Source organism: Betta splendens, chromosome 8 (genome assembly GCF_900634795.4).
Source record: "Betta splendens chromosome 8, fBetSpl5.4, whole genome shotgun sequence".
Lineage (NCBI taxonomy): Eukaryota > Metazoa > Chordata > Actinopteri > Anabantiformes > Osphronemidae > Betta > Betta splendens.
In genome coordinates, this window is record NC_040888.2 from 1107833 (window position 1) to 1132971 (window position 25139).

At 44.7% G+C, this 25139-nt stretch overlaps 1 protein-coding gene across 6 annotated transcripts in view; it reads right to left on the reverse strand.

Moving 5' to 3' along the window:
* Window positions 1-4885: 4885 nt before the first annotated feature.
* The window catches only part of LOC114860124 (myosin-10), a 31672-nt gene continuing 11418 nt past the window's right edge, over window positions 4886-25139 (reverse strand). For 2 of the 6 annotated variants that reach the window (XM_029158454.3, XM_055510756.1), the window contains exons 4-42: window positions 20324-20351; window positions 18645-18747; window positions 18487-18516; window positions 16582-16674; window positions 16280-16343; window positions 15915-16013; window positions 15654-15797; window positions 15363-15458; window positions 14991-15109; window positions 14756-14908; window positions 14504-14677; window positions 14189-14362; window positions 13118-13232; window positions 12658-12720; window positions 11978-12171; window positions 11776-11897; window positions 11515-11584; window positions 11229-11389; window positions 11014-11122; window positions 10799-10930; window positions 10517-10723; window positions 10307-10444; window positions 10092-10215; window positions 9832-10003; window positions 9292-9504; window positions 9062-9206; window positions 8762-8968; window positions 8586-8690; window positions 8350-8502; window positions 8023-8271; window positions 7722-7934; window positions 7263-7637; window positions 7061-7189; window positions 6904-6992; window positions 6571-6694; window positions 6232-6440; window positions 6039-6147; window positions 5787-5959; window positions 4886-5721 (exon numbers count right to left, since the gene is read on the reverse strand). In XM_029158454.3, the coding sequence (XP_029014287.1) occupies window positions 5568-5721; window positions 5787-5959; window positions 6039-6147; window positions 6232-6440; window positions 6571-6694; window positions 6904-6992; window positions 7061-7189; window positions 7263-7637; window positions 7722-7934; window positions 8023-8271; window positions 8350-8502; window positions 8586-8690; window positions 8762-8968; window positions 9062-9206; window positions 9292-9504; window positions 9832-10003; window positions 10092-10215; window positions 10307-10444; window positions 10517-10723; window positions 10799-10930; window positions 11014-11122; window positions 11229-11389; window positions 11515-11584; window positions 11776-11897; window positions 11978-12171; window positions 12658-12720; window positions 13118-13232; window positions 14189-14362; window positions 14504-14677; window positions 14756-14908; window positions 14991-15109; window positions 15363-15458; window positions 15654-15797; window positions 15915-16013; window positions 16280-16343; window positions 16582-16674; window positions 18487-18516; window positions 18645-18747; window positions 20324-20351 (5531 nt within the window). In that variant the 3' untranslated portion in view covers window positions 4886-5567. Of the gene's footprint in view, window positions 5722-5786; window positions 5960-6038; window positions 6148-6231; window positions 6441-6570; window positions 6695-6903; window positions 6993-7060; window positions 7190-7262; window positions 7638-7721; window positions 7935-8022; window positions 8272-8349; window positions 8503-8585; window positions 8691-8761; window positions 8969-9061; window positions 9207-9291; window positions 9505-9831; window positions 10004-10091; window positions 10216-10306; window positions 10445-10516; window positions 10724-10798; window positions 10931-11013; window positions 11123-11228; window positions 11390-11514; window positions 11585-11775; window positions 11898-11977; window positions 12172-12657; window positions 12721-13117; window positions 13233-14188; window positions 14363-14503; window positions 14678-14755; window positions 14909-14990; window positions 15110-15362; window positions 15459-15653; window positions 15798-15914; window positions 16014-16164; window positions 16201-16279; window positions 16344-16581; window positions 16675-18486; window positions 18517-18644; window positions 18748-20323; window positions 20352-25139 lie in introns of those variants that run through there. The other 4 variants (XM_041071799.2, XM_041071800.2, XM_041071801.2 and 1 more) reach the window with 4 other exon arrangements.

Below are 25139 nucleotides of genomic sequence, written 5' to 3' on the forward strand. Positions count from 1 at the left end.
TTTCTATTGACTCTATGTATGTACACTGTGTATATATAGACCTATATATACATACTATGACATTTCCGCCAAGAGTAACTACAACTTTGAGAAGCCTTTCCTGTGGTTAGCAAGAAAGTTGATCAGTGATCCCAACCTGAAATTTGTCACAATGCCTGCTCTTGCTCCCCCAGAGGTCCTAATGGACCCAGGCCTTACTAAGTATGAGGAAGAACTTCAAGTTGCATCACAAACAGCACTCCCAGATGAAGAAGAAGACCTCTAACCTGCTCCCTGAATCACAACTTCCAGCTGTGGACAGACGTTTTGCTGCTTTACTGTCATATCCCTTTTTTTCATAGTATATGTGGTCATAGTATGTATGTACATAAGCATGGTTCATAACGTATTAAAATATGTGTTTGAAAAAAAGGGTCATAGCATGTGGTAAAAACTGTGTCTAGTGAAAAAACAGTATAGTATATATAGTATATATATACTACACTGTATGTGTTAACAATATGTCTGTATGTGATGAAAAATGGGTCAAAGTATACTGTGTTGAAAATATATAGTATGTAGTATATATACTATATATATATAGTATAGTATGTGTTAACAATATGTCTCTATGTGATGAAAAATGGGTCATAGTATACTTTGTCGAAAAATATGTCATAGTATAGTATGTGTCAAAAAAAGGGTCATGTGGTTCTGTGTGGTCATTTCCTGTTTTATTTTGTAGTATATCTTGTTTCTGTCACACTATGTTTAGTTCTCACTTTACTTCTGGTCACATTATCCTCCAGCTGTCATCAATCTGTAATCAGAATTTTTCCGTCAGTACTCGCCTCACTCCTCTGCGAGATCGTTGTGTCCTGTAACTCATTCCAGCAATACCTAGTTCTATCTTACCTTGTTATCAAAGTCATTTGGATCATCCCTGTTTGTGCCGTAGCCTTACCTGAATACTTTGGTGCCAACCTGCGTGCCTCTGTGACTCCGCTTTTGCCTGCTCCTCTTGTGCCATCGCCATACTGCCTTTGTGTAACGAACCTCTCCAGTATCCTGACCACAAGTTTGTATTAAACTCAATTTACTCACTTACATTTTACCTGCCTGCCTCCTGTGCTGTGCATGTGGGTCCGCCATCTCAGTATGTTTTGGAAAACATGTCATAGTTTAGTATGTGTTGAAAAAAAGGCTCATAGTATAGTGTGTTGAAAACAAAATTCCAGTTTTTTTGTATTTGGAGGAAAAACAAGTCCAGCATAAACAAAGAATTCATACAACAATAAAGTATGTGTTGAAAGATATGTCATTAGTATAATATGTGGTGAAAAAAGGGTCATAGTACAGTATGTGGTGAGAAATATGTCATAGTAGAGTGTGTGTTGAAAAAGGGTCATAGTATAGTATGTGTTGAAAAAAGGGTCATAATATAGTATGTATTGAACTATGTCATAGTATAGTATGCATTGAAAAAAGGGCCATAGTATACTGAAGTATGTGTAGAAAAATGTGTCATAATATAGTATGTGTTGAAAAAGGGGTCATAGTCATAGTATAGTATGTGTAGAAAAATGTCATTTTATGTGTTGAAAAAAGGGTCATAGTATAGTATGTGCTGGAAAAAAAAGTCATAATATAGTATGTATTGAGAAAAGGGTAATTGTATAGTATGTGTTTAAAAAAAAAGCATAGTATGTGCCAAAAAAAGAGTCATAATGTAGTATGTGTTGGAAAAAAAGAGTCATTATATAGTATATATTAAATATGTCATAGTATAGTACGCATTGAAAAAAGAGTGATAATATATTATGTATTGAAATATGTCATAGTATAGTATGCATTGAATAAGGAGTCATAATTTGTTAAAATTTGGGTCATAGTATGTGTTGAAAAAAGGGTCATAGTATAGTATGTGTTGAAAAAGTATGTCATAGAAGAACATGTCATAGTATAATGTGTTGAAAAAGGGGTCATAGTACAGAATTTGTTGAAAAAAGGGTCAGTACAATATGTGTTGAAAAAAATCACTTAATATAGTATGTAGTGAAAAATATGTCTTAGTATGTGTTGAAAAAAGGGGTCATAGTATAGTATGTGTTGAATAATATGGCATAGTATGTATTGAAAAAATTCTCTTAATATAGTATGTATTGAAAAAAGGGTTTTAGTATAGTATGTGTTGAAAAAAAATCTTAATATAGTATGTATTGAAAAAAGGGTTTTAGTATAGTATGTGTTGAAAAAAAATCTTAATATAGTATGTATTAAAAAATGTGTTGAAAAAGTGTCATAGTATGTTTTGAAAAAGGGGTCATAGTACAGTATGTGGTGAAAAAAGAGGCATAGTATAGTATGTGTTAAAAATTGGTCATAGTATAGTATGTCCTGAAAAAAAGAGTCATAATGTAGTAAAATAAATATATCATTGTAAAGTATGCATTGAAAAAAGGGGTCATAGTGTAGAATGTGTTGAAAAAAATGGGCATAGTATAGTATGTATTGAAAAAAGGGTCACAGTATAGTATGTGTTGAAGAAATCTCTTTAAAAAAGTATGTAGTGAAAAATATGACATAGTATGTGTCTTAATATAGTATGTAATAAAAATGTGTTGAAAAAGGGGTCATAGTATAGTATGTGTTGAAAAATGGGTCATAGTACAGTATGTGGTGAGAAATATGTCATAGTAGAGTGTGTGTTGAAAAAGGGTTATAGTACAGTATGTGGTGAGAAATATGTCACACATATTATACATATGTGTTGAAAAAGGGGTCATAGTATAGTATGTGGTGAAAAAAGGGGCATTGTATAGTATGTATTAAAAATGGGTCATAGTATAGTATGTCCTGAAAAAAAGAGTCATAATGTAGTATGTATTGAAATATGTCATTGTATAGTATGCATTGAAAAAAGGGGTCATAGTATAGATTGTACTGTATACTATGGCATAGTATAGAATGTATTGAAAAAAGAGTCATAGTATAGTATGTGTTGAAAAAATTCTCTTTAAAATAGTATGTAGTGAAAAACATGACATAGTATGTGTTGAAAAAATGTCTTAATATAGTATGTATTAAATATGTGTTGACAAAAGGGTCATAGTATCGTATGTGTTGAAAAAAGGGTCATAGTACAGTATGTGGTGTGAAATGTGTCATAATAGTGTTGAAAAAATGGTAATAGTACAGTATGTGTTGAAAAATATGTCATAGTAAAGTATGTGTTAAAAAAGGGTCATAGTATAGTATGTGTTGAAAAAATTCTCTCACTATAGTATTTAGTGAAGAAAATGTCATAGTATGGGTTGAAAAAGGGTCATAGTATAGTATGTCCTCAAAAAAAGAGTCATAATGTAGTATGTATTGAAAAAAGGGTCAAATTATAGAATGTGTTGAAAAAATTCTCTTTAAAATAGAATGTAGGGAAAAATATGACATAGTATGTGTCTTAATATAGTATGTATTAAAAAATGTGTTGAAAAAAGGGTACAATATGTGGTGAGAAATATGTATGTGGTGAGAAATATGTCATAGTAAAGTATGTGTTGAAATAGGGGTCATAGTACAGCATGTGGTGAAAAAAATGGGCATAGTATAGTATGTGTTAAAAAAGGTCATAGTATAGTATGTGTTGAAAAAATTCTCTCACTATTGTATTTAGTGAAGAAAATGTCATAGTATGGGTTGAAAAAGGGTCATAGTATGTAATGAAAAAAGGGTCACAATATAGTAAGTGTTAAAAAAGGGTCATAGTAAAGTATGTATTGAAAAAAGGGTCACAGTATAGTATGTGTTGAAAAAATTTTTTCTCACTATAGTATTTAGTGAAGAAAATGTCATAGTATGGGTTGAAAAAGGGTCATAGTATAGTAAGTGTTAAAAAGGGTCATAGTATAGTATGTGTTGAAAAAATTCTCTCAATTTAGTATTTAGTGAAGAAAATGTCATAGTATGGGTTGAAAAAGGGTCAGAGTATAGCATGTGTTAAAAAAATTCTCTTTAAAATAGTATGTAGTAAAAAATATGACTGTATGTGTTGAAAAAAAATTCTTAATATAGTATGTATCAAAAGATGTGTTGAAAAAAAGGTCATAATACAGTATGTGGTGAAAAAAGGGGCATTGTATAGTATGTGTTAAAAAAGGGTCATAGTATAGTATGTCCTGAAAAAAGGAGTCATAATGTAGTATATATTGAAATATGTCATAGTATAGTATGTGTTGAAAAAAGGGTCACAGTATAGTATGTGTTGAAAAAAATCTCTTTAAAATAGTATGTAGTGCAAAATATTACATAGTATGTGTCTTAATATAGTATGTATTAAAATGTGTTGAAAAGGGGTCATAATATAGTATGTATTGAAATATATCATAGTATAGTATGCATTGAAAAAAGGGTCATAGTATGTGTCGAAAAAAAGAGTCATAATGTAGTATGTGTTGAAATATGTCATTGTATAATATGGGGTCATAGTATAGAATGTGTTGAATAATATGTCATAGTACGTATTGAAAAAAAGGCCATAGTACAGAATTTGTTGAAAAAAGGGTCAGTACAGTATTTGTTGAAAAGATTCTCTTAATATGGTATGTAGTGAAAAATATGTCTTAGTATGGGTTGAAAAAGGGTCATAGTATAGTATGTGGCAAAGAGAACATAGTATAATGTGTGTTGAAAAATCTGTCATTATATGTGGTGAAAAAAGGGTCATAAAATAGTATGTATTGAAATATGTCATAGGATGTGATGAAAAATGGTCTAAATATAGTGCGTATGAAAAATGTCATACTATAATATGTGTCATGGCCAAATGGTCATAATAGAGTATGTATTTAAAAATATGTGTTGAAGAAATGGTCATAGTATGTATTGGCAAAGAGATCACACCCAGAGTCAGTTCGGCTCCATAGACTTTAATTCCTTGTAGAAGTCCTAGGTAATAACGCATGAACATGTCAACAGTAGGTACAGTTTAACTATGTGCAATACTGAGCATGAGTGGGGTTTGTACTGGATACAATCGCAGATATATAAATACAGTTGATGTCTGTTGGGTCGTTTTAAACCTTAATAACACAAAGTATAAAAGTTATCAATAGGAAAAGTCATAGCACCCATCTACAAAGACCACACGTCCAGAACAGCTGCAGGAAGACGTACAAACAGGTCATTTCCACCAGCATCTCATTTCAAAGGCCGATTTCTGACTATTACCAAAATACCTTCGTGACTTTGTGCATGGTTCTATGTGAGAACAGCAGATGGTTTGAATGAGCAAAAAAAGGCACAGGAGCAAAGAAGCAAGAAAACAAAAGGCCGTGAAGGCTTTTTTAGCTTTCACCGAATCAGTACAAGTCGACACTAACCTACTGTCACAGGTGAAAACCACTGAGGCAACAAGGCAGCCAGCAGTCACATTCTAGATTATTCTTACACTTCAACTAACATAACTAACCTATTGATATGATGGTATGACTAATGATAAACGTCAATGGTTGTCTGCTCATTTTACTCATGAGGGAGCGTAAGGCGAGCGCTGGGGTCCGACTGCTGGTGCTGAGGAGGATCTAAGGCTGCGTCTACTCCGTCTGTGGAGCCGGCGTCTCGTTGGCGTTGTTGTCTGTGATCTTGTTTTCCAGCTCATCATCAGACAGGAGGTCCAGGGAGGTGCCCTCCACCTGCAGCTGGCGTCGGCCTGAGCGCCTGGAGGAGAAGCTGATGGGGCCTCCGTGCCTGCGGGAGGACGGGACGTGGTTAAAAAGCAGGCGTCACATGACACGCGTGCAGCCACACGGTACCTGAGGCGGTTCTTGAGCGTGTGAACCTCGCGGCTCAGGCCCTCGCTGGCCTCGGTGGCGTCATCCAGCTCCCTCTGCAGCTTCCTGCGTGAGGCGTTGGCCCGCGTGGCCTCCTCCTCCGCCTCGTCCAGCTGACGCTTCAGCTGCTTCATGCGGGAGTTGGCCTTTTCCAGCTGCACACAGCAAAATGTGGTGATTGTGGCTGCAGAAGGACGAAGCGTGTCAAGGTGCTAAATAAGGAGATCAGGAAACCTGCTCTTTAAACTGGTCGGCATGGCGACGCTCGTCCTCCACCTGCATGCAGATCTCCTTCAGCTTCTTCTCTGTCCTCCGCACCATCTTGTTGGCTGCTGCGCGCTCCCTTCAACAAAGAGAGAAGCGTCACCTTTAAGCCGTGACCGTGCTTGAAACGCGTAACTGCTGCAGCCACGTGGGCGTCTCTCACTTTGCCTCCTGCTCCAGCTGCTCCTCCAGCTGTGCTATCTTGGCCTCCAGCGCAGTGATGGAGGCCTTGAATCTGTTCTTCACAGAACCCTCCAGCTCGCCCAGTTTAGCTCGCAGCTCCTTGTTCTGTCGCTCCAGCTGCTGCCGAGCGTTTTCGCTCTTCTGGGCGGTGCTGCGCTCTGCACTCAGCTCTGTGGTCATGGTGTCCACCTGGTGGAGGGAGATGGCGTGAGTAGAGAAGACAAACGGAGAACCCTTTATAACCCAATGTCTATACGTGGTGTACGTTTTTCACCTCACTCCACTATGTTTTAGCACATACTAATAAACCGTATGGAACCTGCATGGCCGTCTTTCTGAAGCGGTCATTGAGCAGCTCCATGTTGCCCTGCTCCTCCTCCAGCTCCTCCTCCAGCTGTGCGATACGAGCCTCCAGCCTGCGCTTCTCGTCCATCAGAGCAGACCTGGCAACGGGAAGCACTTATATAGAGCTAGCTCTTCTAGTGCGTGTATGTACAATGTATGTAGCTTTTCTACTTGCTGCTGCATCCTGTTACTCTGTCAGTATATTTGACGTTTCAACCACTATGGTCGTAGCCTTTCGTTTCCTCTGTTCAGAAGCCAGGTCAGGCCTCGCTGAGGTGATGTGTGTCAGCTGGGGTCAGAAACTTACTTTCCAGAGGTGCTGTTAGAGATTTCATCCTGCAGCTCATCCCGTTCCTGTTCTGCGTGACGTCGGCCCCTTTCAGACGCTGCCAGATCCTGCAGAGAAAGGTCAAAGGTTAGGACCTTTGCATGGATGGAATCTAGCTTTCTAAGAGGTCCTGTACCTCGTGTAGCTGCACAATCTCAGCTTCTAGACTCTTGAGTTTCTTCTCGTTTTCCTTGGACAAGGCGAAGATGTCATCTCTGGAGGCCCGGGCGTCTTCCAGCTCCCTCTGGTAGTCCTTGACTTGGGCCTGAAGGGGACGACGTGTTACTGAAGACTCTACTTATTGTAGTAATGGACGGGTGTCAATCGTAGGTCTGTACCTGTAACCTGCGCAGCTGCTTGATGGCCTCGTCTCGAGCCTTGTTGGCCCCTTCTATGTGACTCTCTATGTCCTTCAGATCCATCTCCAGTTTCTTCTTGGTGGCTACAGCCAGAGCTCTCTGCTTCCTCTCATCCTCCAGCTCCGCCTCCATCTCCCGCACCTGCTTGACCAGGGCTCTCTTCTTCTCGTCGTTCTGGTCGTCCCGACCCTGCAGGTCTCGTTCGTACTGGGCCTTCATGGCCTGCATGTTGACCTCCAGGCGGAGTTTAGCATCTTCCGTGCCCTGCAGCTCATCCTCCAGCTCCTCCAGCTGCGTCTTCATCTCCTCTAGCTGCTGCTCCAAAGTGCGCTTGGACTTCTCCAGCTCATGGACCTGATGAGAGAACCCGAGGCTAGACTGCTGCAGTAATGTCATGGTAAAACTTACTGTAGCTCTGCTGTTGATGTCGACGCTCACATTCTTGCCCACGTCGTCCTTAGAGCTCATCAGATCTTCCATTTCAGACCGAAGCTGCTTGTTGATCCTCTCCAGCTCCTCTTTGGCCTCGAGCGCCTCATCCAGCGCTCTGGTCATGGACAGAGCTTTGGTCTCCTTCTCTCTGGCCTCGGCTTCAGCGCGGTCGCGCTCTTCAGCATAACGAGCTGAGATGCTCTTTTCTTCCGCCAGCATCTACAGAGGAGGGAGTTGGATTTAAATGTATTTCTTCATAGTGTTTGTAAATGTCTTTTATTGTTGTCCCAATAAAAGTCTTTCTCACCTGATCAAACTTCTTCTGCTTCTTCTCCAGGTTGGAAACAATCTGTCTTTGGTGATCCAGGTCCACAGTCAGATCATCCAGCTCCTGCTGCAGACGAGTCTTTGTCTTCTCCATCTTTTCGAAGGCGATGCTCTTCTCTTCTAAATGCTGATTGGCCAGTTCCAGGTCCTTGACCAGCTTCTTTTTCGTCTCCTCCAAGCCCTCGATTGCGCCAACGTCATCCTCCAGCTTCTTCTTACTCTCTGAGAGCTTTCGACAAAGCACAGTACATGTTCATGAATGACTCTGGTTCTAATATGTTTTACTACACGAATCCACGTGTCCCACCTGAGCCTGCACGTTTAACAGCTGTTTCTCCAGGTTCTTGCGTGCCTCCTCATCCTCCTCCTGCTGCTCCTGCAGAGTGTTCTTCTCCTCTTCGAGCTGACGTATGCGGCTGCTGAGGTTCAGTTTCTGCCGAGTCTCCTCCTGGAGCAGCTCCTGAGTAACAGCGAGCATGTGTCTAGTTAGTTTATGGAGACGTGGCTGCAGGTATTTGGCAGATGGCTGAAGCTGAGCGTCACCTGTGTGTCTTGTAGCTGACTCTCTAGTCCAGAGAAGTCTTTGGCCATTTTGATGCCCTTCCTTTCTGCGTCTTCCAGCAGGGCAGACACGTTGTCCAGCTCGGTCTGTGTAAATAGAAGTGTCAATAAAAGGTCTGAACCCATGTTTCTTTCCTACCTGCAGCTGTAGGACTCACCTGTAGCTTGTGTGTGCGCTCGCCCAGCTCCCCCTTGGCTCTCTCTCCCTCTGTGACTCTGGCCATGAACTCCTGCAGCTGTGCCTCCAGTTTCTTCCTCTTGTGTTCCGACTCAGACTTTGCGTGCTGCAGACTCTTGACCTCGCTGGCCAGCTCCTTGTTTGCAGTCTCCTGGCTCTGCTTGGTCTTTTCCAGGTTGGCCTTGAACTACACATAATCGACGCTGGCGTCAGTGTTGTCAGATCTACTTCGTACATGCTGCTTATCGATCTGTCTGAGGGTCAGATTCAGGACTGTTACCCGCTTGGCCTGCTCCAGCTGTTCAGACAGCTCTTCTAAAGCTGTTCCGTGCCTCTGCCGCATCTCCTGGATCTGAGCCTCATGGTTCTTAGTTTCCTCTTCAATAGCTTTCTTTAACTCTGCCACCTCTTGCTCACGCTTGGTCCTACCAAGAACACACAAATCAAGTCCTCTGATGATGTAATATGACCTGCCACGCTGTGTCCGGGTGAACGTAACAAGCAGATTACCTCAGCTCCTGCTGTGCAGCAGTTGTATCCAGGGTGTCCTCCAGTTCGGTCTTTAGGGCCTCGAGCTCTTCACTCAAATCCCGCTTCAGTTTCTCTGCCTTGTTTCGGGCCTGTTTCTCAGACTCAAGGTCCTCCTGCAGTTCTGAAAGCTGGGCCTGCAGCTCCCTCAGCTGCTTCAGAGCATTATTCTTCTGGCCAATCTCTTCCTCTCCTCTGTCAAATACGAGAAGATTGAAGGATGTGACTGACTAAGACACCACCGAGTAACTGGATAATAAACTTTACTACTGACAAACTACTGAAGTCACAAACGTATCTCCAGAGCATCATTTCTGACTCTGCAGGTTTTCTTTAATTTCTAAAACGGCTCCACCAGGTCAACGACGCTGCTCAAGTCTACATTTATTCTTTTATTCTATGCATCACATTTCAATGACAGTTGTACATCGTGTTGCCAGTCTAATAAAATGTGCCATTGAAACAGGTGACCGCAGATTGACCCACAGCTCTCACAAAGTGACAGAGTGTGTCGGCTCCTACCTCGCCTGCATCATCTGCTGCTCTTCTTCTTTCTTCATGAGCTGCACTTTAAGCTCCTCTATCTGTGCCTGCAGCTCAGCGATCTGATCCTGGAAGTCTGATGTTTCCCCATCCAGCTTCCTTTTCGCCTTCTCAAGCTCCTGACGGGTCTTTTCCTCCTTCTTTAGTCTCTCTGAATTACAAAACAGACATAACAGTTTAATAAATTATCTTGATGAAAATTAACTTCCTGCATTTTGCTCTTTAGGACACGTCCTCACCCTCCAAATCGACCATCATCATCTCCTGCTTGTTCTTAACCTTTCCCAGGTTCTTGGCCTTCTCTTCCTCCTCAGTAAGCATCGAGGTCATCTCATTAATTCGGTCCTCCAGCAACTTCTTTTCCTACAGACAACACAGACGTTTTAGCAGGTTAATAAAACAGGCTTCCATCTCAGCACAGCAACGGAAACCTTAGTAGAGAATGTGAGCCCACCTTGTGAAACTTGGAGTTCTGGTCCTCTAGGAGCAGAATGTCCTCTTCATACTTCTTCATTTTGGCCTCAGCTGTCACCTTCTCCAGCTGCAGCTTCTGCCTGGCAGCCTCCTCCTCATCCAACTGCTCCTCCAGGTCCTACGTCAACATGTTTGGTCAGTCGGGGCATTTTTAAAAGCTGCTGCATGCGACGTCACACCTCAGACAAACCTGGACATGGGACTGCATCTTCTTTTTCTCGTTCTGTAGACTCTGAGTCCTCTCCTCTTCTTCCTCCAGCCTGGACTCCAAGTCATGAAGGATTTCTTCCAGCTCTTGCTTTTTAGAAGCCAGACGAGCCCTCATCTCCTCGGCCTCTGCAAACAGTTCTGTCTCTGCCTGCAGCTGCTCTGCTAGGATGTTCTTCTCCTCCATTAACTGCACATACGAGTGTGAAAGCCTTTGATCCATGTGATAGCTATGCCACAGAGCTTTACTGCAATCTTAACTGACCTGCTGGTGTTTCCTCTCCATCTCCACCAGCTCTCCCTCCACCTTGGTCTGTTTCTCCTTCACCTTGACCAGCTCCTCATCTTTAGCCTGCATCTCCTCTTCCTGCCTGGTCACTTGCAGCAAAGGCTTTACCTGCAAGTGCACATGAACAGCTGTTTTAAAAGACGATCCCTGTGAGCATTTATTTAGAATCAAACGTTCAAACATTTACACACCTTGGTGAAGAGTCTCCACCACTGCCAGTGACGCAGCTTCAAGTAGGCAGCACAGTTCCTCTGGAGAACCTTCAAAGCACTGAGCTGCTGCTGCTTCTTTGCAAAGGCCCTGATGCATCACAAAGAGAGGAGATAAAAACCAGGAGCTGAATCACTTACTGTAGCAGTAAAATCAGATCAGATGATCAGGCAGCAGTGCTGCAGCCAACGCTTACTTGCGAGCCAGGTATCCTCGACAGACAGCTTGGAAGTAAATGATGATGTCGGTGATCTTCAGGTCCCTCTCCTCCTCCAGGTGGGCCAGGACTCCGGCTCTGAAGAAGATTTTACTCTGGCCAATGCGGAACAGGTTCCCGTCCAGTTCCAGGGCTTGAATCTATCGGAGGGCAAAAGTCAATGGTACAGATGTGAATAAAATGAAAAGCGTTCAATGATTTTCCATTTTGAGGTGTGAACCTCATAATAAATTTAAAGTGAGCAGCAACAGTCTCTGTCCTTTACCATCCTCTCGCAGGCCTGCTTTCCATCCATGAAGCCTTTAGGAATGGCGTTAGGAGTGAGGATCTCATACCTGGACACATTATACACTGGGAATTAAATTAGACAGCAATTTATCCAAAACCTTTCATGATGTAATATTGCTTGCTTTCAGCCGACCTGTCTGCAGTTTCAGAAAACTGATATCAGCTGACACATGAAAACGACGCATGGGTCCATTGGTCTCATTGTTGCGAAGCTGGAACACGAGCAGGAAAACTTTACCTCTGTCTGAACTCCTGGAAGACGATGCGGTTGGGGAAGCCCTGTCTGCAGATACGGATCCCCTCCAGAACACCGTTACACCTCAGCTGGTCCAGAACCAGGTGGGGGTCCAGTTTTCCTGCCTGGGGGAAGATGAGAGGTGACCTGCCTGGTACTGCCACTGGTGTGCTTGTATTTCTTGGAGCAGGTGAGCGTGTCTCACCCGTTTCTCATGGTTGGGGATGATGCAGCGGACGAAGTTGGGGTTGGTGTTTCTCAGCGTGGCCATGAGCTTAGAAAGCTGCTCCTTGTAGAGCTGCCCCACGGTGCGGAACATGCCCTTCTTGGTCTTGTAGGCAGCACCGAACGCTGTTTCATTCATACCTGCAACCTGGTCCAGACCCACGATCCGGTCGACTGGGAATGGGACACAAGCAGTGAGTGATGTAGAACAGTTTTACATGTAGAAAAGCTAGAACAGAACCGACTGATCCACATGAACGGGAACCAGTAAGCGCTGATGTGCGAGGCTCAGCAGGGTTTGCTCTTTTCTTTCCTTGTGCTGAAGCATGAAGACAGACGTTACACGTTCGCTGCTTTGAAACATGAGCTTGTTTCTACGCTCTGGACAGTTTTAGGTAGTTCTAATTTAAATGTTCTAATATTTTATGTGCATATTATCTGACTGCAGGACTTTAACTTGATTGTCTTCATAATTTTGATGTTTCTCTTGTTGGAACAATTACAGTGGCAGTAAAAACCCAGAGCACTGATGAAACTACGATCTTAAAGGTGATAGTGGAGCAGCCATGCAAAGCCAGAGTGCACGGTGCAGCCATGAACCCTCTCCAGTGCAGAGGATGAGGAGGTGAAATCAGTGGTACACAAAGTACTAACAGTCACCTGGAGCTTCATGGAGCCCAGACACATTGTCATAGAAAGAGGCTCTCTGAAACGTCTGAATGTCTACAGCAGCAGAGAGACAGGCAGAGAAAGAGGACAGGAGGGTGAGAAAGGAGGAAACGCACACACACCAACAAGTACTCACAGCAACACACTGACTAGCTGTTAAAGATGAGGTTCATCACTGCAGGACATGCACGTTATGGAAGCCAGTGTCACAGCTGCTTCCTCCTCATTTGATTGGCTTGTAATTCAAAATAAATAGATTTCTCATTAAGTGTTTATTAGAAGACCATCTTTGCATCTGAAACACTAAGATGCTGTCACATGTCATTCAGCTGAGAGCGTCTCAGTTCTCAATAACACTCAGACAGGGATCATTAAGGGATCAGGAAGAAGTTCTCCTTCAAATAGAGTCAGCGGTAAAATATGCTCCCAGAGAAACTGAAGCTGGACTCACCGTCTTTCCAAAGCTCAGCCACAAACTTGTCGGTGGACTGGTGCAGCAGCGTGGCCACGTTGTCATTGAGCGGATCCATGTTCTTCATCAGCCATTCATCAGCTTTATAGTCCACCTGAGCACACAAATACAAGCAGAGCGGTGACGGGACGTCCTGCATCCACCGACCCGGAGCACGCGCCTTCAAATCACAGGTCCTGAGCAGCCAAATACACGGCCCGTCAGGGTTCCTTTACTGGAGCAAGCAGAGAAACCTTTGGTTGATACTAAGGGAACGGGGCAAACACACATTAGGTCATTTAGAGTCTGTGTTTTGCTTTATCTGTCCAAACATGAAACTGACACCAGTCAGGTCGGTTCTCTGCAGCATAGTGATGCATAATGACATATTGCACCGGACCCCAGCAGAACCTAAGTAATCATGTTCTGCTCATTCCTCATCTCAGGTCTCTAACATCTACATACGGGTTTCATCAAAACCCTGTAACAGCAGACTCACTATTTGGTCTCACTTTCCTCCTGAAGGGTTTATTTGACAAAGTTCATATTTTTTGCTGGCTCCAGGATCCAAAGCTGGACGCTGCTCATCGGGCTGATTCAAAGGTTTTCACCTGTTTGTCATGGCAGGACTAAAGTTTAGACATGACTTCTACTCTGTGCTGTGTTTTCTGAGCCTGAGTTGAGCCTAATGAAACAACAGCTCCGGGGTGAAATAGGTTTTCCTGCTACAACTAAAAATCGTCTTCTCGTCTCTGGAATGTGGTGAAATATCGTTTTCTCTTCACAGACACTAAGGTGGAAGTTGAAAGCCTCCGTTATGTAACCAACAGGCACCAAAAACTCAGTCTGACCAGCGTGAACCAGATGTGCGTTGCCTGTTGGATCAGAACAACAAACTGCTTACTGTTTTCAGGCACTGAGCTGGTTAACTACACTTTACAGAATAAGATGTGAGGCTATAAAAGGAGCACCATTAATGCTTTTTAAACATGCACGTGGAGTCTTTTCATATCAGCAGACGGCTACAGTAACGGGTCAGTGTAAGACACTTGATGGGCCTGTAACACGTACCCTCCCCGCGTAGTGAATGATGCAGAAGTCAGCTTTGTCCTTGAGCTGACGTGGTTTCTGAAACTTGGTGTGTGTTCCCTGCTCCTGCAGCACCTTGTCTACAAAGGTCTTATCCGTGGCCTTGGGAAACCAGCACTCCTCGTCCAGCAGAGCCAGAATACCTGGAGCGTTGGTCTGAGAGAACGAAGAGACACAGTCCATTCAGTACAAGACGCAGTCAAACACACAGGCACCCACAGACACAGACACACAGACACAGACACAGACACACACAGACACACAGACACACACACACACACACACACACACACACACCGGCCGCTCTATGAGGTCGATGCAGGGCTGCAGGTCCAGGCCGAAGTCGATGAAGCTCCACTCGATGCCCTCCCTCTGGTACTCCTCCTGCTCCAGGATGAACATGGTGTGGTTGAAGAGCTGCTGCAGCTTCTCGTTGGTGTAGTTGATGCACAGCTGCTCGAAGGAGTTCAGCTGAAATAAGAGCACAAAGCTGCTCAGAACGTCCTGTGCTGTAGATCTTTCTGACTGGGAGTTTGTCACTGTTCACACCTCAAAGATCTCAAAGCCGGCGATGTCCAGGATGCCGATGAATGACGCCCCCTGCCGCTTGGTCCTGTCCAGGGCCTTGTTGATGCGGTGGACCAACCAGCGGAACAGGCGCTCATACGTGGCCTTGGCCAGAGCTTCAACAGCAAAGTCGGCCTGAGGAGGAAGCAAAGAAGCAGAGCAGGACGTCGGCGCTGTGCTGCTGCTCTGCAGGCGTAAACAGCGGCTGGATCTCTACCTGCTCTTTGGTCTGTGCCTTCTGAACGTAGTCTCGTCCCACTTTGATCCTCGGGGTGAGGATCGCTCTCGTAAATTCCATCACGTTCATTCCAAGAAGGTGGCAGAGTTTCTGTGCAGCTGGAAGCAGGAAGTGTTGAACTTAGTGATGCAGACAAAGCCAAATATGGATTTTCTATGATTTGTGTGTTCCAGACTGAAGATATCATAAAACTGACTGCATCTGAGATGCTAATGTTCTGTGTTTTTGATGCTGTGTAACATGCAGTCATGACAGTGAGAGGACACGCCTCTGTGGGACTGAGCAGCCTTTCAGCAGCCGTCAGTCCAGACGACAGCAGAAAGCAGCTGTGTGCGTGATGCTGATGTTTACCTGTGTTTTCGGGCATCGAGGCCTGATCCGTGTTTCTCTCTTTCTTAAAGACAATGTTGCCAAACTGCAACACTGCAGAGACTATCTTCAACATACCTGGAAGGAACAACGAGACACATGATTTACTTCTAGGTGAAAAATTACAAACCTGTTTGGAGCCTTCTCAAAATAATTATGACACAACTGCAAAAATAACATAAGTTGTTTGTATGGTGTTTGTCAAAGTTATGACCAAATAACCACACACTTTTTCTTACACCTGTATCTGAGGAGAAGCTGAGTGTGACTCACAGATTATCTCGTCATGAGAGAAGCTCATGATGTGCATGGCCTCCATTGTCTCCTGGAAGTTCTCCTTGTCCTGCTGCCCAGGGATGGGAATGTTACCGTTAGACAGGAAGCGGTAGTTGTTGAAGCCTTCGAGGAGCAGGTCGGCTGCAACAGCAAGACAAGAAACAGGTGAAGATTTAAGATTCAGAGCTGAATTCTGTTTCTGGTCTGAAAAACATGACTATGAACAGGAAACATTGGCTAATTGGTCTTCAGACTCACTGCGAAGATGTTCTCCAGCTCCTGCCAGCAGACGGTAGAAAATGTGGAAGGTCCGTTCATCTTTGGCCTGTCTGATCGCCCTCGACTTCTCCAGAAGGTCTGAGGTGACAGTTAAGGACGGACAACATGTGGACATGGTTTAACTCCAGGACAGTGGAGTTAAATCCATGTGTAATTTAACAATTAATGCACACTCAATAAAAGGACATCATGGTTGACTGGCACTAACTGTGAAAATAGCACAGCTCACTGCCTAACTGGAAAGTCCAGCATGGACTGGTGTTATGGTTCCTGAGGTTAGGTCTAAGTCTTGGTGAGTGAGCCGTCCCACGTCTCGTTCAGCTTGTTTGATTGTGTCAGGATACAGGTTTCAATATTGGCACCAACGATGTAGCCTGTGACATCAAAGTTAATCCTGATGAACTTCCCCTGCAGGAAACAAGACATGAAGAGCTATGAACTCATCACATGTTGACTGTGTTTGCTTCTTCCTCTGGGTGTTTAAGTCAAGGGTTAATTGGTTTGGTTCACAGGTAGAACACACCAGATATCATATGGAATTCTCTCGTTTCCATTTCTCAACTTATTTGTCCCTCAGCACATACATAAAAGAGCTAAACAAATCAGCAGAAGGATCCTTTAGAGCATGCAGGAAGCATGAACTCACAAAGCGAGAGGAGTTGTCGTTTTTCACCGTCTTGGCATTGCCAAACGACTCCAGGATGGGGTTGGCCTGCAGGAGCTGGCGCTCCAGCTCACCCTGTGGAAACAGACAAAGAAATAAGGACGTACTGACGGACATTTATGATGCCTGGCACCACGGAATCTGCATTCGTTGCTCTCTATGTATCTCATTTTTTTGTTTCTGCCAAAACATACACAACTTGGCAAGACGAATGCAGACCTCTGCAACAGCAGCTGGAGGAGAATGAAGCCAAGTCAATCTGCAAACCGAGCCGTCGGACCAGCAGCAATTTATCACGGTTCTGCTCCAGTACAGTATGATTTCTGTTAAGAGGAGTCGACACGTCGACGGGGCCAAGAAAACCAAACTGTTTGACAGAACTTGTGAAAGAAGCGATACAGAGAGAGTGTTTCACAACATGCCCCAGAACAAATGAGTCTGAGATGATGAGTGAGGGGCTTCTTCTGCCCTGTACCCCCAGACTGCAGCACCACCAAGACCGTCTGGACTGAACGGTGCTTACAGTCTCCCGCATTTGTCTAGAACAGACAGCTGACCCACTCTCAGCTTCCAACCTGGTGACTAATGCACTACAGCCTAATCCCACAACCACAGTTAGTACAGCACAATGGGTTAGTTAACCCTAACCCTGAGTGAAGGCCAAAGCTACGGGAGGGAAACCCAGGGAACATCATGTAAAGATGTGGGGAGACACGTACACAATCAAATCAAATCTTTTAAGCCATTTAAAGAAAAGTCCACTTTCCACGAGTGGGAAAAGAACATCTTGAAAACAGCTTTTCTTTTGGGATGGACTCTGCAGTGTGTCTTGGCCTCATATGATGGCAATAACTCCACTACTGGAGAGGAGAAGCACAGCAGGTCCAGGGTTTTCTGACTCACTGAGCTATGCTGGAGGTCAACCTCTGGACAGGAACAAGATGTATTTAAGAAGATCACTGTGTCTCAGACGCATGTGTGGATGCAGGAACACACATGTGCTGTCGCTGACGATTGACCTCCACATCTTCCGGAAATGTTTCACGTAGAACAACACTAAAAGTGGAGCAAACATGAATGAAGAGCTGTTCCCATCTGTAGCGCTCACTGACAGACATGAACCGTAGGGGTTTCCTTCCCTTCCACATTCACCCCATCCAGTCCTCCCTTGATTCCTCTGGCCTGTACCTCAGGCTGCTGTAATACAATGCAGGAGCAGAGCAGCAGTAAGGTCAGTGTGGATGGTTGCTCTGGCAGGGGAGCAGGGCTCACAGCTACTGACATGCAGCATTCATGCAGATTGTGTGATAGAGCTGCTCTGTTTTCACAGCCACCAGATGGAAAACGCTCAGAAACATCAGGTGTTTTTTTAGGGGATAAAGACAAAAAAGCTCCCAGACATTAAGCAAGATTAGTAAGAAGACAAAAAATATCAAGTTTAGTTGGAGCAAAAACATAAAACCTTATCAAAAAGTGTTTTTTATATTCTGGGAAAAACACAGATTAAAATCTGAGGAGCCAGGGTGAACAGTCTGCAGCCTGGAGCCTGGAGCAGCTGTGGCCTGCTTTTTATAACCTCCTTTAAAATGTAAAGCGAGGACTAACGAACCAACACAGAGAGGCCAGACGGAGTTAGTTCATTCCAGAAATGCAGGTATGAGCTGTTTATTTGTATATGACGTGTTTCTAATAAGAGGTTTAAATGTCCAGCTGCTCTATTAAACGCAAAGCAAAGCTTCGTATCATCGTGGGATCGCTGTTTAACGGTGCATTGACTGGGCTTCGTCACCATGTACAGACACTGAGCCAGAGTTAGAGAAGGGCATGCACATGCGTCCAGACACCAGCACCACCACACACTCTAGGAAAAGCAGGAGGTACACTTGCCTGTAGCTTGAACGCTTTGGGAGATTCGGGCTGTTTGTTACGAATAAACAAATGCACGTGTTAAAAGCTGAGGCTGCAGACGGTTCACAGCTAGTGAACGGCTACAGCCTCACAAGCTGCGCAGATCTGACAACATGACTGCTGGAGGAGCGGCTCACAGGAATGTTGTGGTCTTTGCGTCCTTTGTGGGAGGAGGCAACGTGGGCCAGGTACTGGATGACCTTCTTGGTGTTCTCAGTCTTGCCAGCGCCTGATTCACCTCTGAAAAGATGAAGCACATACACAGTGTGAACTCACACACGGTCAAGAAAGAGAAAGGCTTTTGTTTGCAGTTACTGCTACAAGCGGTTCATTCTGATGAATACTCTCAGGTTATCAAAGTACAGACAAACCAAAATACCTCTTACTCATTATTATGATGGTCAGGAATGATTGAATCAACCCCAAAAACACCAAACAGTGGTGGAAAGGTTGTTGTTTTCCGAGTCCAACCGTCCTCAATCAGTGGATTTTACTGGAGAACCGTGTGGTTTGCTGGGCCAGTGGCCAGTGTTTCCAGGCTGGTTTTGGGCAGTGTGTAATGAGAGCTGTGCTCAGGCAGGGCCATCCACAGCTCCCACAATCAGGCCCAAAACCAGCCAGCACTGAAACCAGGCCACAAACACTACATCTAGCTACATTCCAGTGGCTTTAGTGCAGCTGGCTATTAGCTCTGTGCACACAGATGACTGCAGCTTCATCTGGCCCATCAGAATTTAATGGGTGAGTCTTCGCTTCAGGATCTATTCTCACGTCGGATGCACAGCCCAAGAAGATTGCAATGCAAGCCTTATATTCCCAAAAATAAGAGGAAACTAATTCATAAATGCCCCGTTGTTCATCGTCACAACATCAGAGGATCAACAAATCCCTCAGCTCCTCAGTGAGAGACTCCTGCAACATAGAGGCTCCACTAAATCCATGAAGTTTGACCAGATCCAACAAATTCAATGTGGTTCAGCATTTTCTGCAATGCATCATGATGTCATCTGGCGCCGGGTGTGGATGGAAGCACACATCCGTGGTGGATTTCGAACATGATCGCCATGACAAAGGACGAAGCTGCTGCTGACGAAAATGAAAAGAAGACATACAAGACAAAATGTCCACATGCTGCATCCTTGCAAGCAGAATAAACCAGCTCAACTACCACCAACAGGGCTTTTCTTTAGGACACATTATGCAACAGCTCTTCACTGGCAGCTTCAACCCGAGCCGTGCTGAAAGAGTGGGGCACTTAATTGCACTCTGCTCCAGAGGATGAAGGCAGGGCACCAAACCACACTCATAACTCCCTCAGTGTTGGGCCGAGCCGCTGCACAACACTGCATCCGCAAAAAGCTATTTGAAACCGGTCCCTAAATAAAACACAGCGGGATGATAGGAGCTGGCCAAGTGACTTAGGATGAGGAAAAGATGAAGGGAAATGGGAAAGGCTTCGTTCAGGAGCAACGATCCCCATCGTCGCTCACATCGTAAAAATAGTGACACCTTCCTTTTATTTGATAGACCGTAATCCCACTAAGGTGAAGCTCTACAATCATGGGAGTTCGGTTTCCTAGACTATTAAACTGCTTTATCAAGAGAAACGCCTTCAGGAACAGGAGATAACAGGGTAGAGGACCAAGCCATGGCTGTAACAGCAGCGTTAGCTCCCTTCACTGTGCTAATCAGATGAGCAGATCCCCTTTTTAACCTACTGGACTGTGGAGAAACTCACAATTTTACCAGTCAGCGATATGCGTGAATGTGATTTTACACAGAGACAATTGATGATGACTTAACAGAGTTGACTTACGTGCAAAGGATCGATTGGTCCTCACGATCTGTTCAGAGGAAACAAAGAGGACACAGAGTCAGCAGGTTTCCTCCTTCGTTACACGACAGAAAACGTACTCCCACTACTGTAGGTACTGTAGCTGTGGTGGCTAACGTATGCTAAGGTAGAGCAGGACGTACTGAAAGTCACGTGAACCCCTTTGTGCTGTGTGATGGCAAAAAGCTGACATTACTGCAGTAACCAAAGCTTGGTGATCTTCAAAGAATCCTGAGGACAGGATGAGCTTTTCTGTCTGTAGCTGTGAAGGTGCTGCTGAGGAAGGAACTGCTGACCTCTTTATCATGAGGGACTAATGCTACAGACAGTCACAGAGGCTGCAACAGCTGGATGATGTTGAACAGCTGTTTAGCCGGACATTAAGGGAACCTGCTGCATGTGCTGCTACACAGAGTGCAGACAAAACTACACAATGTACATATTTCCTGTGACTCAAAGCTTCAGTTCGAACCCACAATTACCAAACTATGTACGGTGTGAGGAGATGGATGAATCATCACCACTCTGCCCTGTAGTGGGTGTCAGCAGCAGGTACAGCATGGATGCAAACAGCGCGCACACACACACACACACACACACACACACACACACACACACACACACACACACACACACACACACACACACACACACACACACACACACACACACACACACACACACACACACACACAAACAAAATCAGCGTCTTCAGTTTAACCTACTGTACGTAACGCGCAGAGACACTCCAGACACAGACGGCGGTTTGAAACAAATGAAAGGATAATGCATTTCTTAGTGTGAGTTCTCAGTATGTGCTGACATTCAGGAGGAAGCAAGAAGAGCTTTCATTTCCTGAAAAAAACACCTGGGAACACCTCCACATTCCTGACCTCAGAACTAACAAAAGGAATGGGGCCACCCATTCTACACAGTAAAACAAAAACACATGTTGATCATACGGGATCCATAGTCACTGTGTTTAACCATCGCTGAGCCCTAAATCAGCTAACTGAAGCGATCCTCCAGATTTGTGTGAATCAGCCAAATGTTCTTACAGTGTCTGGACATCTTCACTTCAAACAGAACAAACACGTGTCCACAGTAGAACGGTAGAACGTGGTTCTGAGCCTGCTCCTGGTGCAGCTTTACTCCCACAGCGCTCCGAGCCAGCAGGTGGCGTTAGTCTGCGTCTGCACCGCATTTGCATCAACTCAGCTTTATGTGATTAAGAAGAGAAACTATTTGCAAGTGAGAGCTCATGTTCCTTAAATTATCATCTGACTGCAACCTGCAACAAATGAAATCAAATGTGTTACAAATTGAGTGTGTTTAAAACGTGGCCGTCAAATTCCCTCAGGTTACCTGCTGCTCTGGTGTCTTAACCAGCAGCAGATGCCCAGCGGATACACAGGAAGCGTGTTTGTTCCCTTTGGCAGCACAAGTCATTGTTTGGGATTTTAGTAGCACGAGCTGTAAAATATCAGGTGCTGCTCCAACAACTGATCTTTGGTCCTGTGTTTTTCTGTAATAAATGAACAATGGCACCAATGAAAGTGAAGCTGCAATGCTTCTATTGGAGCTCCACTCGCTCAATTATCTGTCATCAGACAGTTTGAACCCAGGTTCATCTCCGCCACATCTCAACCTCGCATCTTTCACTGATAGACAATCTTCCTTTGTTTGCGTCAGCTTGACTGAAAAAGCTGAGCATCCGGCTTTCTGAGCAACTCTCACCACAAATCATGCCTCCAACCTTGTACCTGTAGCTTTTAAACAGTCCATGTGCTGCTTCTGTGAAGCTTGGAGAAGGTAAAAGGCCAGTGTTTGGGTTTCATAATCAGCAAGTCTTTGTTCACTTTGTTTCAAAGGGTCGATTATAATGTAATGTGGTACTTTACCAGTGTTAGAAATAGTGACAGCCACAGCAGAATGGTGCTTTATACTGAACATGTTAGCAATGTGTCTCTATCCTGCTGCTTCTCAGCTCTGTGTGAATATTGTAGTACCATTCTAATGTGTGTGTTAGCTTCAGACTGCAGTTGTTTGAGTAAAGGTCGCCTCCCATGGCTTTGAGCTGCTTCTGTTCATACCCTGTGCATCCATCTGGACGACGCTGCCATCTCGGCTCTTTTGGGAGCTGCTGCTTCCTGCATCACCACAGTAACTAACTGCTGGGTCTGTTTACCCAGGATGCCATGCTGCCTGGGCGTAGGTGGACCAATCACACTAAACATGCTTTTCTCTTCCAGTTGCTCATTACTGCCTCGCTAAATCTTTAGCCCCTTTGTGTTCCCTCTCTCCGTTGCTCTCATTTCCCTTTTCACCCCATGAATGGTGCAAAGCCAGATTACTCAGACTACTAAAGTGTGAGATCTCACTGAAACAAAACCCACTCTTCACCGCCAGCATCTGGTTTTAATTTGATCACCTTATCACCCCATAACAACTCACAGCCAGTCATATAGGTGATGTTAATAGGAGATGGAAATAAGTTAGCCCATTCATCCATCAGGCTTTAGGTTAGACCACAGTTGAGTCTCTGTTCTTACAGTAACATGCGGGTTTAAATGACAGCACAGGAAAATGCATTTCTCAGCTCAATTAGTGCTGCAACAGTTTACTAAAGGGTGAAATACTCCAGCTCGACTTTAAAATGAGAGCAGGCAGCTCTAAAAACGGACGCATCTGATGACATTGGGGCCGTTTCCAGGCCTTGGAGAAAGACCTCAGACACGTCTGAGCCTAATGTAAAGTTCACTTGTCACGTCAAACCGAAGCAAAGAGGGAACGCGTGACGTTCCCCTGGTGTGTGCAGCGCTACAGTTTCCCCTGCTGCTAATAACTGATCCCCATGAGGATTAAACGAACCTCATTCTTCACATTCCAGCGCATTCCCCCTCTCCCCGTTCTCCACAAAGGCCCCAGTCGTAACCAGAACCCCTTTTATCAGGCTTGTTTAACCCGGTGCAACCACGACACGGCTCCCGCCTGCGACTCCGTCCCCGTCCTGTTTTTGAAGCTGTACACAACCAGAACCAGTCAGTTTAACAGATTAGCTCATTTAGGAGCGAGGGCAAACACCGAGCCTCCGGTGCCCAGCGTGGCCCAGACTGTGCAGACTAATTGAGGCTAAGTGTTGATTAAATGTTAATTTTGTGCATGTGACTCAGCTGCTGTCAAACAATTGACAATTACATTCACCCTCTTCAACAGCTCAAACCTGCGTTGAAATCTCTTGTACCATCAGCTTTATACATACGAGAACACTGAAAACAGGGGAAAAACTGACACCAGTCGTTTCAGCTGCTCTGACCATCATCAAGCTGCACAAGGTTCCCCTGAAGAACATACGGACAGAACAAAGCCAGTTAGTCATCCTTTTCCTCCTTCTGGGGTCTTTGCAGCTGGAAATAACTATAACTGAATGATTTTTTCCACGCTGCATCTCTAGCTCCCACTATTTGTTTCATAAAAGGAGTTATAAAATTCAACTGCACACGGGGAAAAACCTGGAGCCACGGCGACCACTTCACACACGAGAACTCCTGAGTGATAGCCAGCGAGCGCTCGCTCATAAACTACTGTTACATATGGTAAGAGTTACTCCCAGCTCCACACTCACAGCTCCCTAGAGGAATATGGTAACTGCATTAGCGCATAGATAATGTAGTGTAACAAGGGCAACGTGCTCGCACACAAAGGCCAGAACGCCAGGAGAACACAATCCAGACCCACTTAAACCCCAAGGAGCAAAGTGAGACAGAGCTCATTCACATTCCCAGACAGAGGAAGTAGCAGTGGGCCTGATGTGGGAAGTGCTCTGTGTAACTTCTGTAACGATTAGGATAAGACACAAGTGAAACACAGAAGCCGAGGCAGAATAACACGCTCCATCATCCAGCAGAACTCTGGACCAGACAAACACAACTACGAGCCCTGTTTTAATGTGCGTTAGGTCTTTATTTGATGTATTTGCACCTTCTCTCTAGCAGCTGAGAGGAGGCAGCAGTTACTAAAGCATTTCAGACTTTACTTCTGACTGTCAATGTGCTTCAGGACATTAGTCAGTGACGATTTCAACAGGTCAGTGCCAGGTTTTAATGTACTGAACCTTCTACTGCATTTACTTTAACGCACAGCCATTTGCATCACTCACAGTCATGCTGTGGGACCAGCTGCCATTTTGGCATTCTGTGTGTGTGGTGGAATGTCAATGCCCTGGTTCCCCTCCCAAACAGCACTGGGGCCACTTGGGTGTGGAACAGGCGTTGTTTTCAGCAGGCAGAGGTGACATTAAGGGGAAATGCAAAGCCAGCCTGTTTTCACTTATTACTACCAGAAGTGTTTCATCGTGATCACAAGTGTTCCTTGAAATCCTGCAGTTCCACTGTGTGGCAGTACAACAGCAGATAGTAATGCAGTATTAGTATATGTAGCCCAGATGAGGACAGCAGGGTGTGAAGGGAAGGGACCAGATAGAAGAATGAAGAGGAGAGAAGGGAAACGGCTATTGGAGCGAGACAATGGAGCAGGCAGGGAAGAAGTTCCCCAGCTATAAATACAGTCTGCCTCGCTGACATCCTGGGACGCAGTCCTCAGGATGTTTTAGCACTTCTGACTCGGCTTCAGCATAGTGATAACAGTCGGCCGCTGACATCACAGACAGGAATAGGCCGTCATCATGGATTGGGCACTGGTTCCACCCGCTCTAAATGACAGCGGCGTGTGAAGGCAGCAGTGATGCTGATTTAAGTCATTTACACCTAGAGCTTCCAGTCAGGCAGCATGTTCGCCC